This window comes from Triticum dicoccoides, chromosome 2A, assembly GCF_002162155.2.
Source record: "Triticum dicoccoides isolate Atlit2015 ecotype Zavitan chromosome 2A, WEW_v2.0, whole genome shotgun sequence".
Classification (NCBI taxonomy): Eukaryota; Viridiplantae; Streptophyta; class Magnoliopsida; order Poales; family Poaceae; genus Triticum; species Triticum dicoccoides.
This window is the reverse complement of record NC_041382.1, coordinates 518,049,263-518,065,807: the sequence shown is the minus strand read 5'-3', so window position 1 is coordinate 518,065,807 and position 16,545 is coordinate 518,049,263. Positions and strand designations below refer to the sequence as shown.

The following is a 16,545-nucleotide window of genomic DNA, read 5'->3' as shown; positions in this document are numbered from 1 at the left end:
GTTGAAGCGAAGCACGGAGGGCCCGTCCGAGGGCACGGGTTGGATGACGCGTGCGGGGCGGTCGGTGATACGTCTCCGACGTATATACTTTTCCAAACACTTTTGCCCGACTCTAACTTGCATGATTTGAATGGAACTAACCCGGACTGACGCTGTTTTCAGCAGAATTACCATGGTGTTATTTATGTGCAGAAACAAAAGTTCTCGGAATGACCTGAAACTTCACGGAACATCTTTTCGGAAAATATAAAAAATCCTTGCAAAAGATGAAGGCCAGGGGGTCCACCACCTGTCCATGAGGGTGGGGGCGCGCCCCCCGTACCTCGTGGGCCCCCTGGAGCTCCTCTGACCTCAACTCCAACTCTATATATTTGGTTTTGGAGAGAAAAAAACCAGAGAGAAGAAATCATCGCGTTTTACGATACGGAGCCGCCGCCAAGCCCTAAAACCTCTCGGGGGGGCTGATCTGGAGTCCGTTCGGGGCTCCGGAGAGAGGAATCCGTCACCATCGTCATCATCAACCATCCTCCATCACCAATTTCATAATGCTCACCGCCGTGCGTGAGTAATTTCATCGTAGGCTTGCTGGACGGTGATGGGTTGGATGGGATCTATCATGTATTCGACTTAGTTTTGTTAGGGTTTGATCCCTAGCATCCATTATGTTCTGAGATTGATGTTGCTATGACTTTGCTATGCTTAATGCTTGTCACTAGGCGAGGCTCTCGTTGAAGCGAAGCATGGAGGGCCCGTTGGGGGGCACGGGCTGGACGACGCGTGCGGGGCGGTCGGCGTCCCTGTCCTCGACCTTGTAGGATACACCGCAGAGCAGGGACGAGTCATAGCCGGAGGTGGCAGTGGTGCGCTGCACCAGCAGGCGGCGGAAGCCCCGGTCGAGGACGGCACCGGTGGAGCTCGGGGCTCATGCTGCTCTGCTCGAGCTCGACGACGAGGCCGGGCCGGTCATGGCCTGGGGCGGACGCGGCCTGGGCACGGCTTGGGGGTGTACATGGTTGGAAACTTTTTCACCCCCAGGCCAAAATTTCCGCCAGCAGCCCCCCAAGCGGCCAAAAAAAATGCCTCCTGGGGGCTCAACGGCTGGAGATGCTCTAAGCGCATTTCTAACCGATCCGATATCCAGCGTTAGAGGAGTAAAAAAATAGTTTTACTTCCCCAACGTCGATCCCTAATCCATCGTAAGGGAGTAAAAATTATACTCCGATGCCTCATATTTTCCTAAATATATTCCATGGAAAGGGGTTGCAGTAAAATTTCTGATGCTCCATCGCCCACGCCTGCCTTTTCCCCTCGTCCTCCCCCCACCCCCGCCCGCCGCCGGCCCCCTTCCCGAACCCCTCGCCTGCCACTGTCCACTACCGCCAGCGCTCGCGACCAACCGTGCCACCCCCTGAACCACGGTTGGTCGTCTCCCCTCATCTCCGCTGCTCTGTCCCACTCTACCTCAGTCTCTACGTCCTGCCAAATGGCCTCCCAGCAGTCTTCCCCGCCGGTGTGCCGCCACAAGAGCCGTCCAGATCGGGAGCGTTGAGGGAGGCTGAGATTGCCGTGGTGGAAGTGGAACATGTGGTCCCGTCCACACAAGCAGCAGGGACGGCAGACACAGCAGCAACATCACCCCACCCGACCCGACGAGCTCCTTCCCAACACCGGACACGCATGCGTTGGTGCTCGAGCTCTCCTCCACGCCGATGCTCGCCCTCCCAATGCTACGATCTCTTGCACGCCACCGACCTACCGTCCCTGCTCGATGTACCTCCATAGTGGGAGCGGGGGATTGCCAGGAGGCCCCGGTACAGCCGCTCGATGTACCTTCGTAACCCGGGGCAGTGGTCCTTGCTGACAGCATGGAACACGCGGCGCACAAACGCGCAAACGACCAGGTGCACGACCACCGGTCCGTAGCGGGACAACTCGTAGCTCACGTTGGCCGCACTCATCATCTGCGCGTACATGGACGGCATCACTAGGGGTTGTGCTTATGATCATGCTCTCCGAGGATTGTTCAGTCCGGGTGCTAAGTACCAAATCATCGATGGCTAGTCAATCACTCACTCTATGTGCATATGTGCAAGACAAGTGTTCGACAAAATGCATCAACCAAAAGTAAGTTTTACTCCGTTGTATTTAGGAGATTGGCTAGGTCCGGCCAAAACTTAGTGGAGTAAATATTTTTTTGACGGTGCTACGGCAGGCTTACGCCGGCCTAAACCATTTTCATTATATATAAGAGTAAGATACAAGACATCAGGTACAACACATAGCAACCAACACATAGAAGAAGGCACACGAAAGAATAGAAGATGAACCAGAAAAGAGCTACGACAAGCAGCCAACACCAAGAAGTTAGCACCCAACACCACTAGTTGGACCGAGAAAAGCAGAAGCAAGCTTTGTTGAATCAATCGAAAGGAGATCCGTCACCAAGAAGACGTAGAGGAGAAGTTGTCGGCTGCCCTGCGATCACTCTGCACCTTGAAGAGCTAGGAAGTCGCAACCACCGTCGAAGGGCATCCACTGCCTAGCCACGTCGCGGCAAAGAGAGCCACAGACCGTGCCGAAGGGCAATGTTCCACCGAGACAGACCCTGCACCTCCTCTAGGCCACACCACGGCCACCATCAAAAATAGAGAGAACCAAAGCACTATGCCAGGCAACAAAGCCTCAAACATTGTCGAAGGGCACCGAACACCGAGACCTCATCGTCGCCAAGAGCCCCCAAGTGATAGGTCAACCATCAGCACCGAGGTGACCAAGGGATTGGTCATCACCACAGATCAGTTCCACCACCACCACCCTGCACACCAACAACCCAACAACCACTCCAATCTAGACATCAAGCTGCCAACCGCAGATCCGTGGCCCCCCAAAACAACGCCCCCAAGGGGGTGGAACAACATCGAGGCATCGTTGTCGTCTGATCCAGAGATGGATATGAGGCTTTTGCCCGAGGCACACGATTAAGAGGGTAACATTAGCTTCCCGATGACGCCTTCAAGAAGGGAAACTGTTGGAAATATGCCCTAGAGGCAATAATAAAAGTGTTATTATTATATTTCTTTGTTCATGATAATAGTCTTTTATTCATGCTATAACTGTATTATCCGGAAATCATAATACACGTGTGAATACATAGACCAAAATATGTCCGTAGTGAGCCTCTAGTTGACTAGCTCGTTGTGATCAACAGATAGTCATGGTTTCCTGGCTATGGACATTGGATGTCGTTGATAACGGGATCACATCATTAGGAGAATGATGTGATGGACAAGACCCAATCCTAAGCCTAGCACAAAGATCGTGTAGTTCGTATGCTAAAGCTTTTCTAATGTCAAGTATCTTTTCCTTAGACCATGAGATTGTGCAACTCCCGGATACCGTAGGAATGCTTTGGGTGTACCAAACGTCACAACATAACTGGGTGGCTATAAAGGTGCATTACAGGTATCTCCGAAAGTGTCTGTTGGGTTGGCACGAATCGAGACTGGGATTTGTCACTCCGTGTAAACGGAGAGGTATCTCTGGGCCCACTCGGTAGGACATCATCATAATGTGCACAATGTGACCAAGGGGTTGATCACGGGATGATGTGTTACGGAACGAGTAAAGAGACTTGCCGGTAACGAGATTGAACAAGGTATCGGTATACCGACGATCGAATCTCGAGCAAGTACAATACCGCTAGACAAAGGGAATTGTATACGGGATCGATTGAGTCCTTGACATCGTGGTTCATCCGATGAGATCATCGTGGAACATGTGGGAGCCAACATGGGTATCCAGATCCCGCTGTTGGTTATTGACCGGAGAACGTCTCGGTCATGTCTGCATGTCTCCCAAACCCGTAGGGTCTACACACTTAAGGTTCGATGACGCTAGGGTTATAAAGGAAGTTTGTATGTGGTTACCGAATGTTGTTCGGAGTCCCGGGTGAGATCCCGGACGTCACGAGGAGTTCCGGAATGGTCCGGAGGTAAAGATTTATATATGAAAAGTTGTTGTTCGGGTTCCGGAAAAAGTTCGGGTTTTTTCGGTATTGTACCGGGAAGCTTCCAGAAGGTTCCGGAAGATTCCGGAGGGGTCCGGAGGTCCGGAAATTGTTCCACCACGTCCAATACAGTAGCATGGGCTGTAGGGGGCGCCCTAGCCTTAATGGGCCAGGGGCACCAGCCCCCCCAAGGCCCATGCGCATCGGAAGGGGAAAACCCTAAGGGGGAGGGCCTCCACTTGACTTGGGAGGCACTCCTCCCCCCCTTGGCCGCTGCCCCCTCCTCAGATTGGATCTGAGGGGGCCGGCCCCCCTCTCCCTTGCCCCTATATATATGTGGGGGGTGGGAGGGCAGCCGCACTACAAGTTCTGGCGCAGCCCTCCCCTCTCCCAAGTACTCCTCCTCTCCCGTGGTGCTTGGCGAAGCCCTGCAGGATTGCCATGCTCCTCCACCACCACCACGCCGTTGTGCTGCTGCTGGATGGAGTCTTCCTCAACCTTTCCCTCTCTCCTTGCTGGATCAAGGCATGGGAGACGTCACCGGGCTGTACGTGTGTTGAACGCGGAGGTGCCGTCCGTTCGGCACTAGGATCTCCGGTGATTTGGATCACGACGAGTACGACTCCTTCAACCCGTTCTCTTGAACGCTTCCGCTTAGCGATCTACAAGGGTATGTAGATGCACTCTCCTTCCCCTCGTTGCTGGTTTCTCCATAGATAGATCTTGGTGACACGTAGGAAAATTTTGAATTTCTGCTACGTTCCCCAACAGTGATATCAGAGCTAGGTCTATTGCGTAGATTCTTTGCACGAGTAGAACACAAAGTAGTTGTGGGCGTTGATTTTGTTCAATATGCTTACCGTTACTAGTCTTATCTTGATTCGGCGGCATCGTGGGATGAAGCGGCCCGGACCGACCTTACACGTACTCTTACGTGAGACAGGTTCCACCGATTAACATGCACTTGGTGCATAAGGTGGCTAGCGGGTGCCAGTCTCTCCCACTTTAGTCGGAACGGATTCGATGAAAAGGGTCCTTATGAAGGGTAAATAGCAATTGACATATCACGTTGTGGTTTTGCGTAGGTAAGAAACGTTCTTGCTAGAAACCCATAGCAGCCACGTAAAACATGCAAACAACAATTAGAGGACGTCTAACTTGTTTTTGCAGGGTATGCTATGTGATGTGATATGGCCAAGAAGAATGCGATGAATGATATGTGATGTATGAGATTGATCATGTTCTTGTAATAGGATTCACGACTTGCATGTCGATGAGTATGACAACCGGCAGGAGCCATAGGAGTTGTCTTTATTTATTGTATGACCTGCGTGTCATTGAATAACGCCATGTAATTACTTTACTTTATTGCTAACCGGTAGCCATAGTAGTAGAAGTAATAGTTGGCGAGACAACTTCATGAAGACACGATGATGGAGATCATGATGATGGAGATCATGGTGTCATTGCCGGTGACGATGATGATCATGGAGCCCCGAAGATGGAGATCAAAAGGAGCAAAATGATATTGGCCATATCATGTCACTATTTGATTGCATGTGATGTTTATCATGTTTATGCATCTTGTTTACTTAGAACGACGGTAGTAAATAAGATGATCCCTTACAACAATTTCAAGAAGTGTTCTCCCCTAACTGTGCACCGTTGCTACAGTTCGTCGCTTCTAAGCACCACGTGATGATCGGGTGTGATGGATTCTTACGTTCACATACAACGGGTGTAAGACAGATTTACACACGCGAAAACACTTAGGGTTAACTTGACGAGCCTAGCATGTACAGACATGGCCTCGGAACACGGAGACCGAAAGGTCGAGCATGAGTCGTATAGTAGATACGATCAACATGAAGATGTTCACCGATGATGACTAGTCCGTCTCACGTGATGATCGGACACGGCCTAGTTGACTTGGATCATGTAATCACTTAGATGACCAGAGGGATGTCTATCTAAGTGGGAGTTCATAAGATGAACTTAATTATCCTGAACATAGTCAAAAGATTTTTTGCAAATTATGTCGTAGCTCGCGCTTTAGTTCTACTATTTTAGATATGTTCCTAGAAAAAATATAGTTGAAAGTTGAAAGTAGCAATTATGCGGACAGTAGAAAGCTTATGTCCTTAATGCACCGCTTAGTGTGCTAAACCCCAATCGTCGTCTATGGATGTTGCGAACATCGGACATACACGTTTTGATAACTGCGTGATAGTTCAGTTAAACGGTTTAGAGTTGAGGCACCAAAGACGTTTTCGAAACGTCGCGGAACATATGAGATGTTTCGAGGGCTGAAATTGGGATTTCAGGCTCGTGCCCACATCAAGAGGTATAAGACCTCCGACGATTTTCTTAGCCTGCAAACTAACGGAGAAAAGCTCAATCGTTGAGCTTGTGCTCAGATTGTCTGAGTGCAACGATCACTTGAATCAAGTGGGAGTTGATCTTCCAGATGAGATAGTGATGTTTCTCCAAAGTCATTGCCACCAAGCTGCTAGAGCTTCGTGATGAACTATAACATATCAAGGATAGATATGATGATCCTTGAGGTATCCACGATGTTTGACACCGCGAAAGTAGGAATCAAGAAGGAGCATCAATTGTTGATGGTTGGTGAAACCACTAGTTTCAAGAAGGGCAAGGGCAAGAAGGGATACTTCATGAAACGGCAAATCAGTTGCTGCTCTAGTGAAGAAACCCAAGGTTGAACCCAAACCCGAGACTAAGTGCTTCTGTAATAAGGGGAATAACCACTGGAGCAGAATTACCCTAGATACTTGGTAGATGAGAAGGCTGGCAAGGTCGATAGAAGTATATTGGATATACATTATGTTAATGTGTACTTTACTAGTACTCCTAGTAGCACCAGGGTATTAGATACCGGTTCGGTTGCTAAGAAGAGCTACGGAATAAACGAAGACTAGCTAAAGGTGAGCTGTTGATATGTGTTGGAAGTATTTCCAAGTTTGATGTGATCAAATATCTCACGCTCCCTCTACCATCAAGATTAGTATTAAACCTGAATAATTGTCATTTGGTGTTTGCGTTGAGCATAGACATGATTGGATTATGTCTATCGTGATACGATTATTCATTTAAGGAGAATAATGGTTACTCTGTTTATTTGAATAATACCTTCAATGGTCTTGCACCTGAAACGAATGGTTTATTGAATCTCGATCGTAGTGATACACATTTTCATGCCAAAAGATATAAGATAGTAATGATAGTACCACTTACTTGTGGCACTGCCATGTAAGTCATATTGGTATAAAACGCATGAAGAAGCTCCATGTTGATGGATCTTTGGACTCACTCGTTTTTGAAAAGTTTGAGACATGCGAACCATGTCTATTGGTGTATACGCATGAAGAAACTCCATGCAAATGGATCGTTTAGACTCACTTGATTTTGAATCACTTGAGATATGCAAATCATACCACATAGGCAAGATGACTGGAAAAGCCTTGTTTCAGTGAGATGGAACAAGATAGCAACTTGTTGGAAGCAACACATTTTGATGTGTGCAGTCCAATGAGTGCTGAGGCATGCAGTGAATATCGTTATGTTCTTACTTCACAGATGATTCGAGTAGATGTTGAGAATATTTACTTGATGAAACACAAGTCTGAATTATTGAATGGTTCAAGTAATTTCAGAGTGAAGTAGAAGATCATTGTGACAAGAGGATAAAATGTCTATGATATGATCATAGAGATGAATATCTGAGTGACGAGTTTTGGCACACAATTAAGACATTGTGGAAATTGTTTCGCAATTAATACCGCTTGGAACACCATAGTGTGATGGTGTGTCCGAACATCATAGTTGCACCCTATTGGATATGGTGCGTACCATGATGTCTCTTATCGAATTACCACTATTGTTCATGGGTTAGGCATTAGAGACAACCACATTCACTTTAAATAGGGCACCACGTAATTCCGTTGAGATGACACCGTTTGAATTATGGTTTAGAGAAACCTAAGTTGTCGTTTCTTAAAGGTTTGGGGCTGCGACGCTTATGTGAAAAAGTTTCAGCTTGATAAGCTCGAACCCAAAGCGGACAAAATGCATCTTCATAGGACACCCAAAACAGTTGGGTATACCTCCTAATTCAGATCCGAAAGCAATAGGGATTGTTTCTTAAATCGGGTCCTTTCTCGAGGAAAAGTTTGTCTCGGAAAGTTGAGTGGGAGGATGGTGGAGACTTGATGAGGTTATTGAACCGTCACTACAACTAGTGTGTAGCAGGGCACAGGAAGTTGTTCCTGTGGCACCTACACCAATTGAAGTGGAAGCTTATGATAGTGATCATGAAGCTTCGGATCAAGTCACTAACGAACCTCGTAGGATGACAAGGATACGTACTACTTCAGAATGCTACGGTGACCCTGTCTTGAAGGTCATGTTGCTAGACAACAATGAACCTACGAGCTATGGAGAAGCGATGGTGGGCCCAAATTTCGACAAATGGTTAAGAAACCATGAAATCCGAGATAGGATCCATGTATCAGAACAAAGCATGGACTTTGGTGGACTTGCCCAATGATCGGCAAGCCATTAAGATAAATGGATCTTTAAGAAGAAGACGGACGTGGACGGTAATGTCATCGTCTATGAAGCTCGACTTGTGGCGAAAAGTTTTTCACAAGTTCAAGGAGTTGACTACGATGAGATTTTCTCATCCGTAGCGATGCTTAAGTCCGTCGAAATCATGTTAGCATTAGCTGCATTTATGAAATCTGGCAGATGGATGTCAAGACGAGTTTCCTTAGCAGTTTTCGTAAGGAAAGGTTGTATGTAATACAATCAGAAAGGTTTTGTCGATCCTAAGGTTGCTAAAAGGTATGCTAGCTCTAGCGATCCTTCCATGGACTGGAGTAAGCATCTCGGAGTTGGAATGTGCACTTTGATAAGATGATCAAAGATTTTGGGTTTATACAAAGTTTATGAGAAACTTGTATTTCCAAAAAAGTGAGTGGGAGCACTATAGAATTTCTGATGAATATATGTTGTCAACATATCATAGATCAGAGATGACGTAGATTTTCTAGAAAGCATATAGGGTTATTTGAAAGGTGTTTTTCAATAGAAAACCTGGATTAAGCTACTTGAACATTGAGCATCAAGATCTATAAGGATAGATCAAAATGCTTAATAATACTTTCAAATGAGCACATACCTTGACATGATCTTGAAGGTGTTCAAGATGGATCAGTCAAAGAAGAAGTTCTTGCCTGAGTTGTAAGGTACGAAGTTAAGACTTAAAGCTCGACCTTGGCAGAAAAGAGAGAAAGGACGAAGGTCGTCCCCTATGCTTTAGACGTAGGCTCTACAGTATGCTATGCTGTGTACCGCACCTGAAGTGTGCCTTGCCACGAGTCAATCAAGGGGTACAAGAGTGATCCAAGAATAGATCACAGTACAGCGGTCAAAGTTATCCTTAGTAACTAGTGGACTAAGGAATTTTCTCGATTATGGAGGTGATAAAGAGTTCGACGTAAAGGGTTACGTCGATGCAAGCTTTAACACCTATCCGAATGACTCTGAGTAGCAAACCGGATACATATAGTGGAGCAACCATTTGGAATAGCTCCAAGTGGAGCGTGGAAGTAGCATTTACAATATGACATAGAGAATTGCGAAGTACATACGGATCTGAATGTTGCAGACCCGTTGACTAAAACTTCTCTCACAAGCAAAACATGATCAAACCCCAGAACTCATTGAGTCTAAAACACATGATGATGTGAACTAGTTTAATGACACTAGTAAACTCTTTGGATGTTGGTCACATGGAGATGTGACCTGTCAGTGTTAATCACATGGTGATGTGAACTAGATTATTGACTCTAGTGCAAGTGGAAGACTGTTGGAAATATGCCCTAGAGGCAATAATAAAAGTGTTATTATTATATTTCTTTGTTCATGATAATAGTCTTTTATTCATGCTATAACCGTATTATCCGGAAATCATAATACACATGTGAATACATAGACCAAAATATGTCCGTAGTGAGCCTCTAGTTGACTAGCTCGTTGTGATCAACAGATAGTCATGGTTTCCTGGCTATGGACATTGGATGTCGTTGATAACGGGATCACATCATTAGGAGAATGATGTGATGGACAAGACCCAATCCTAAGCCTAGCACAAAGATCGTGTAGTTCGTATGCTAAAGCTTTTCTAATGTCAAGTATCTTTTCCTTAGACCATGAGATTGTGCAACTCCCGGATACCGTAGGAATGCTTTGGGTGTACCAAACGTCACAACGTAACTGGGTGGCTATAAAGGTGCATTACAGGTATCTCCGAAAGTGTCTGTTGGGTTGGCACGAATCGAGACTGGGATTTGTCACTCCGTGTAAACGGAGAGGTATCTCTGGGCCCACTCGGTAGGACATCATCATAATGTGCACAATGTGACCAAGGGGTTTATCACGGGATGATGTGTTACGGAACGAGTAAAGAGACTTGCCGGTAACGAGATTGAACAAGGTATCGGTATACCGACGATCGAATCTCGGGCAAGTACAATACCGCTAGACAAAGGGAATTGTATACGGGATCGATTGAGTCCTTGACATCGTGGTTCATCCGATGAGATCATCGTGGAACATGTGGGAGCCAACATGGGTATCCAGATCCCGCTGTTGGTTATTGACCGGAGAACGTTTCGGTCATGTCTGCATGTCTCCCGAACCCGTAGGGTCTACACACTTAAGGTTCGATGACGCTAGGGTTATAAAGGAAGTTTGTATGTGGTTACCGAATGTTGTTCGGAGTCCCGGATGAGATCCCGGACGTCACGAGGAGTTCCGGAATGGTCCGGAGGTAAAGATTTATATATGGAAAGTTGTTGTTCGGGTTCCGGAAAAAGTTCGGGTTTTTTCGGTATTGTACCGGGAAGCTTCCAGAAGGTTCCGGAAGATTCCGGAGGGGTCCGGAGGTCCGGAAATTGTTCCACCACGTCCAATACAGTAGCATGGGCTGTAGGGGGGCGCCCTAGCCTTAATGGGCCAGGGGCACCAGCCCCCCCAAGGCCCATGCGCATGGGAAGGGGAAAACCCTAAGGGGGAGGGCCTCCACTTGACTTGGGAGGCACTCCTCCCCCCCTTGGCCGCCGCCCCCTCCTCAGATTGGATCTGAGGGGGCCGGCCCCCCTCTCCCTTGCCCCTATATATATATGTGGGGGGTGGGAGGGCAGCCGCACTACAAGTTCTGGCGCGGCCCTCCCCTCTCCCAAGTACTCCTCTCCCGTGGTGCTTGGCGAAGCCCTGCAGGATTGCCATGCTCCTCCACCACCACCACGCCGTTGTGCTGCTGCTGGATGGAGTCTTCCTCAACCTCTCCCTTTCTCCTTGCTGGATCAAGGCATGGGAGACATCACCGGGCTGTACGTGTGTTGAACGCGGAGGTGCCGTCCGTTCGGCACTAGGATCTCCGGTGATTTGGATCACGACGAGTACGACTCCTTCAACCCGTTCTCTTGAACGCTTCCGCTTAGCGATCTACAAGGGTATGTAGATGCACTCTCCTTCCCCTCGTTGCTGGTTTCTCCATAGATAGATCTTGGTGACACGTAGGAAAATTTTGAATTTCTGCTACGCTCCCCAACAGAAACGAGGCTCGAAGGCGTCGCCGTCATCGTTGCCGACAAGATCGACACAAGGCTTTCGCCTGAAGCATCCCGTCGCAGTCATCTCCGTTGAAGCTGGCCGCTGTGCCCAGCACCCCGAGACCTCCCCGCCCTCCTACCAGTCCGCAGTGAGCATCCCCACTAGGACTAGCATGAGGCTCCGTTGACACAGAAGCTCACCTCGAGCACCTGCACAGCCGGAGTCAGGTCGTTGTCGGCTGCCACCCGCATCCAAGCCCTTGCCGCCAACCACACCCCACCACCGCCGTAGTCAATCTCTGTCGACGGCATCCACCGTCGACCCCCTGGTCGTGGCCACGTAACCGCCGGTTGGCCGGGTGAGCCTTAGGAAAAGCAGATCTAGGCGCCAAGGAGCACCCCAGACCGGCTAGACTGCACCCCCGCACGACCACGCGGCCCGTGCGCGCACACCGCACCGGCCAACACCTCTGCCTTTCACCACCTGCAGTCCGGCGTCACGCCTGACCGACTGGCTGGATCAAGATCCAGGTCACCAGGTCAGTCGGCCACCACCACCTCGCATCCACCACCCTGAGGCAGTCCACGCCGGTTGAGACCGCCGCCGACCGCGGCCAGATGCGCCGCCGGCAAACGGCCTCGCATCGCCGTGCCCTGCTACCCGGATTGAGAGAGACGCCCCGCCGCCGCCGTCCCTGGGTCCAGCACGAGCTTTGCCGGCGCGCTTTGCCGGCGGAAGCCTCTGGCGGCTGCGAGAAGGGAAGGGGCGAGGGGAAGGGGTGGTGTCGGCGCTACATTTTTGCCCCCGAGCCGCCAGAGCTAGGCGGCGCAGGGGGGTGGCGATCACCCCTCTTCATCCTTAGTGGGGTAAATGTACTCTACTAAGGGTTTACTCCACTATTTTTAGTGGACCGGTTAGAAATGCCCTAACTCCTTGTCTACATCTTTATATACACAATGGTCTCCAGCAGCATGTGAATATCTTCAGCCCAACTCATGCTATTTATCTATAATCATAGAGGTTATATAAATAGACACACGAATCAAGATCTTCTTTCTTGACTATATATTTTATACTACTCCATCCGTCCCATAGCTTGCAAAATGGTCTTACATTATGGGATGGGTGGAGTACCTTTTAACAAATTCAATACATAAAACAAAAATTACCTTTCCTATCCAGGAGTGAAACAAAATTAACATGAACCAGGGACTTGCTATTATTACAGCAGCTTGGGGCGCCAAGATTTCAGCGTTATTGGCATGCTAGCTACAAAGGAAATGAAAACGATATGCAACACCTCATTCTGATGAAGCAGCTTTGCTTCAATCCATCCATGTTCTGCACAGCTCAAATTTGGGGACTTCCCTCACGCCCTTAGCTCAACATAGGACCCAGAGATCCCTGAGGTGCCTATCAAGGTGATCTGCAAGTAAAATAATCACATCAGGAGTAAGGAGTACTGAATAAAAGTATATTCAACAAGTAAAATTCAGGAAGAGAGATGCTACAACTACGGGCAATATCTACAGAATCAGTTGTGCAGGCTGGTTTAGCAAGATTTGGCAGGCTTCATGTAATGGCCAGTTTGTAGTGGTTGCGGGATATATATTGGGAAAAATGTAGAGGATAAGATAACGTCTGGCTGGAATCAGCCAAAAAATGGCTGTCTTTCATTTATCTTGTGCTAAAACTTTCGGAAGGGAGACATGTTAGAAGTTACAAACTTGAAATCGACTACAAATTAGCCCGAACCAAAGCATAACTAGTACGTACCAAACTTAGCAAAAGAACTTACATGTGTACTGGAATTTTTCAGCATGCATTAAAAATCAAATGAAATGGGTGATGGTCATAGTTAGGATACGAGTTTGGTAGACAAAGTTCAAGTGTTTTGTCATTAATCTGTTCCATGTCTTTCTTTCTACAAAAACTTAACAATACATTCTCCATTTATACGACTCATTTGGTTCACCAAAATAAAGAAAAATCAGAGCCAACTCCAATACACTGTTTAATGTGCTCTCTTTTTTCTGACAAAAATAGAAGAAATGGCGAAAACTACCTCAGCTAAAAAATCTTTAGGAGTATGATAATACTATATACACGCCAACAGTAAAAGGCAACAGAAGAACATATCCTAAACGGAACTAAAAAAATGCCCCATCATAGCACATACAAGACTGTTTGACCGAGAAAGACATGTATGTCTGTCTCAAAAATAAAGTTCTAGAGCAGAAGCTGGTATTGAATTAACCATACTGGTGGGGAAAGTAACATTCAAAATGGACTTACCTTTCCCCACTCGGATCCTATGCCACTGCATCTCATTTTAAGGTGAATCATTTTGGTACCCAACTCATTTTCCACCTTCTTTCGTAGAAAATGTTCGTCAGGCCCAAAGGATTCTAGATATGTCATGTACCTATTAAATGTGGACTTAACAGCATCTTCAACATAACCAGGCAAAGGGCCCACGTTCTGCAAGAGTTAGGCTTGGTAAGAGTTCAAACTCAGCTGTACATGAACGAGGGAATAGAGACAATTAAGTACCAACCTCGCCTGTTAGACCACAAAGATCATCAAGAGCCATTCTTAGGGTAACTAAAACTCCACCAAATTCTTCACATGCCTCAGCTGCACGAAATACATTTTTCAAAGCCTCTTGACCCGCCGCATCATCAGTGGATTTGGATACTGCTTTCTTTGCTTCCTCTACAAGAGAATGTGGAAGTTCACTCCAGCTCGCAGCCATCAAATCCTTAACAGCAGATTCAATTTGTGGGTCAGACATTGCAGACATATGTTTTTCATTTGAACTGAGCAAGCGCCTGAAGTTCCATGAGAAAGCATTGTTGCCACCTTTACAGCATGCAAAATTTAATCAACAATGAGCACAGGGGGTAATACACGAGCACAAGTATAAGTTTGACTAAGGCTGATAAGGAAAAGCATTATTGATGCCTTACAATTTATACCAGCATTACGGATAGTTTTTAAGTGGAGCACCTATATGAGCACAAGTATAAGTTTGACTAAGGACGATACAATACTAGCATTGCAGAGATATGAAGACTGATAAGGATACGCATTATTCACACCTTGCAATTTATACCAGTGTTACGGATATTTTTTAAGTTGGAGGCTCCTAAATGAGCACAAGTATAAGTTTGACTAAAGTACAATATTAGCATTGCAGAGATATGAAGACCGATAAGGATAAGCATCATTGACACTTTAAAATTTACAGAATAAGGCTATGATTTTGTTTTTCATCTTGTTGCTTTACATCCAAAGTAAAATCTCGCAAGCCAAAAAACAGAGTCATTCTTGCTTGAAGCAACATCAGAATTCAGAACCACGCATAGGTATTGTACAATTAAGTGCTAAATTCAACATTTGACGCAACAGTAGCAGGAAAAACACGTATGAGCTGTCATCTGGCATGTCATACCTGCTGCAAACTGTAAACACTGTCTACCGTAGAACCATAAACATCTGTATATACGGACAACTAACATTCTCTAGTGATACTATAACCTTACCATGATATCATGGATATCCCTAATCTTCTATTTCTTCAATTACCTTTGTAACACATTTTCTCACTTCACAATAGCTTCGCCTTCCCACACCAGACTACTAGCGTATCAAAATTGAAATATTTGTAGCAATAAGGTTCAAAATAAAATCCTTACCAATTAAATACTTTCGCAGTTACAAATCTACAAACAGCCTAAACAAGCGAGCGAACCGGACGGGATCATAAGTAGATACTGGCGCAAAACCGGACACAAGCATATGATACTTTCGAGTAGCAACCAACAAGATGCGATGCGAGGACGACCTGAGATGGCGGCGATCGAGGGAGAGAAAGGCGGCACCGCAGCAGGACGTGAGGCGTACGGGAGCGTTGACAAGGTGGACGGCGAGATGCGGAGGAAGCGGTGCACGGCGGCAGCGGAAGAGGAGCGGAGGGCGGCGGCCATCGCCGGTGTCTGTACTCGGTGGAGATTGCAGCAAGATGGGGACGATCGTGAACAATTGTTTTTGTTTTTGTTTTTTGAGGGGGATTGTTAAGCCCGTCGTAGTGCCATTTTCTTTTGTGGGCCTTAAGAAGAATCTTGATTAACTTTTTTTTGAGACAATGAATCTTGATTAACTGGACTGAATTGGGCTGGCCATATAGCACATGGCCCGTGTAGAACCTTTGCAGGAAGGTGCAGAACAAAACATATAAAAAAAAGTTGAGAAGCTCTTTCGCGGGCAGAAGATCTTGGACTACAGCAGCTTCATATTGTATCGGATTGCAAGAATGTTATTAAACACATACATGAATCATCAGGTGGTGTCTATGGTGGAGTGATAAGGGATATAAAATCATGGTGCAGTACATTTTTTTCGTGTGTTTTTATTAATGAGTCGAGGACGTCAAACTATGAACCTCATGTACTAGCTAGGTATGCACTTTCCTTAGATCAGGGGAGACATGTGTGGTTCGATCAGCCCCCTGATCCGGTTGTTTTACCTTTTTTTAACTTTTGATTAATAAAGTAACGAAATATGTATATGGCAACCGTGTGGCAGATTGCGAAACTACCACACGCATCCAACGCCATCAATTCTCTTCCGATTTCCTTCCTAATTTCCGTAATCGTCATTTATGGCCCCACAGGCCTTCTCGATTTTCAGCAAAAATAATGCTTGGACTAGGATTTGATCTCTGGTTTGCAAGTAATTAACAAAGGGAGCTAACCAGCTCACCTATGACACTCATTGTTGAACATTGTAAGGGAAATACTGTTTTTGACATGTTTTTGCCTTTAATATGTTAGCACTGAAAAACTTTTTGTTTCAAGCATCGTGGTAACTTTGATCATTGGGAATAAATTTGTTGACCC

The 16,545-nt window shown here is 46.6% G+C and overlaps 1 protein-coding gene across 1 annotated transcript; it reads right to left on the bottom strand.

Moving 5' to 3' along the window:
* Positions 1 to 12,668: 12,668 nt before the first annotated feature.
* Positions 12,669 to 15,701, bottom strand: LOC119355131 (succinate dehydrogenase subunit 5, mitochondrial-like). Its single transcript, XM_037621914.1, has 4 exons — positions 15,492 to 15,701; positions 14,202 to 14,506; positions 13,940 to 14,125; positions 12,669 to 13,070 (listed from the first exon to the last, which is right to left on the bottom strand). Exons 1-4 carry the CDS (start codon positions 15,631 to 15,633, stop codon positions 13,014 to 13,016), a joined length of 690 nt encoding a protein of 229 aa, XP_037477811.1. The 5' UTR covers positions 15,634 to 15,701; the 3' UTR covers positions 12,669 to 13,013.
* Positions 15,702 to 16,545: the final 844 nt, after the last annotated feature.

Coding starts and splice junctions, on each gene's coding strand:
- LOC119355131 (XM_037621914.1), bottom strand. CDS start 15,633: ATGGCCGCCGCCCTCCGCTCCTCTTCCGCTGCCGCCGTGCACCGCTTC. Junction 14,507..15,491: donor CTCGATCGCCGCCATCTCAG/GTCGTCCTCGCA, acceptor CATGCTGTAAAG/GTGGCAACAATGCTTTCTCA. Junction 13,071..13,939: donor TAGGATCCGAGTGGGGAAAG/GTAAGTCCATTT, acceptor TTTTACTTGCAG/ATCACCTTGATAGGCACCTC.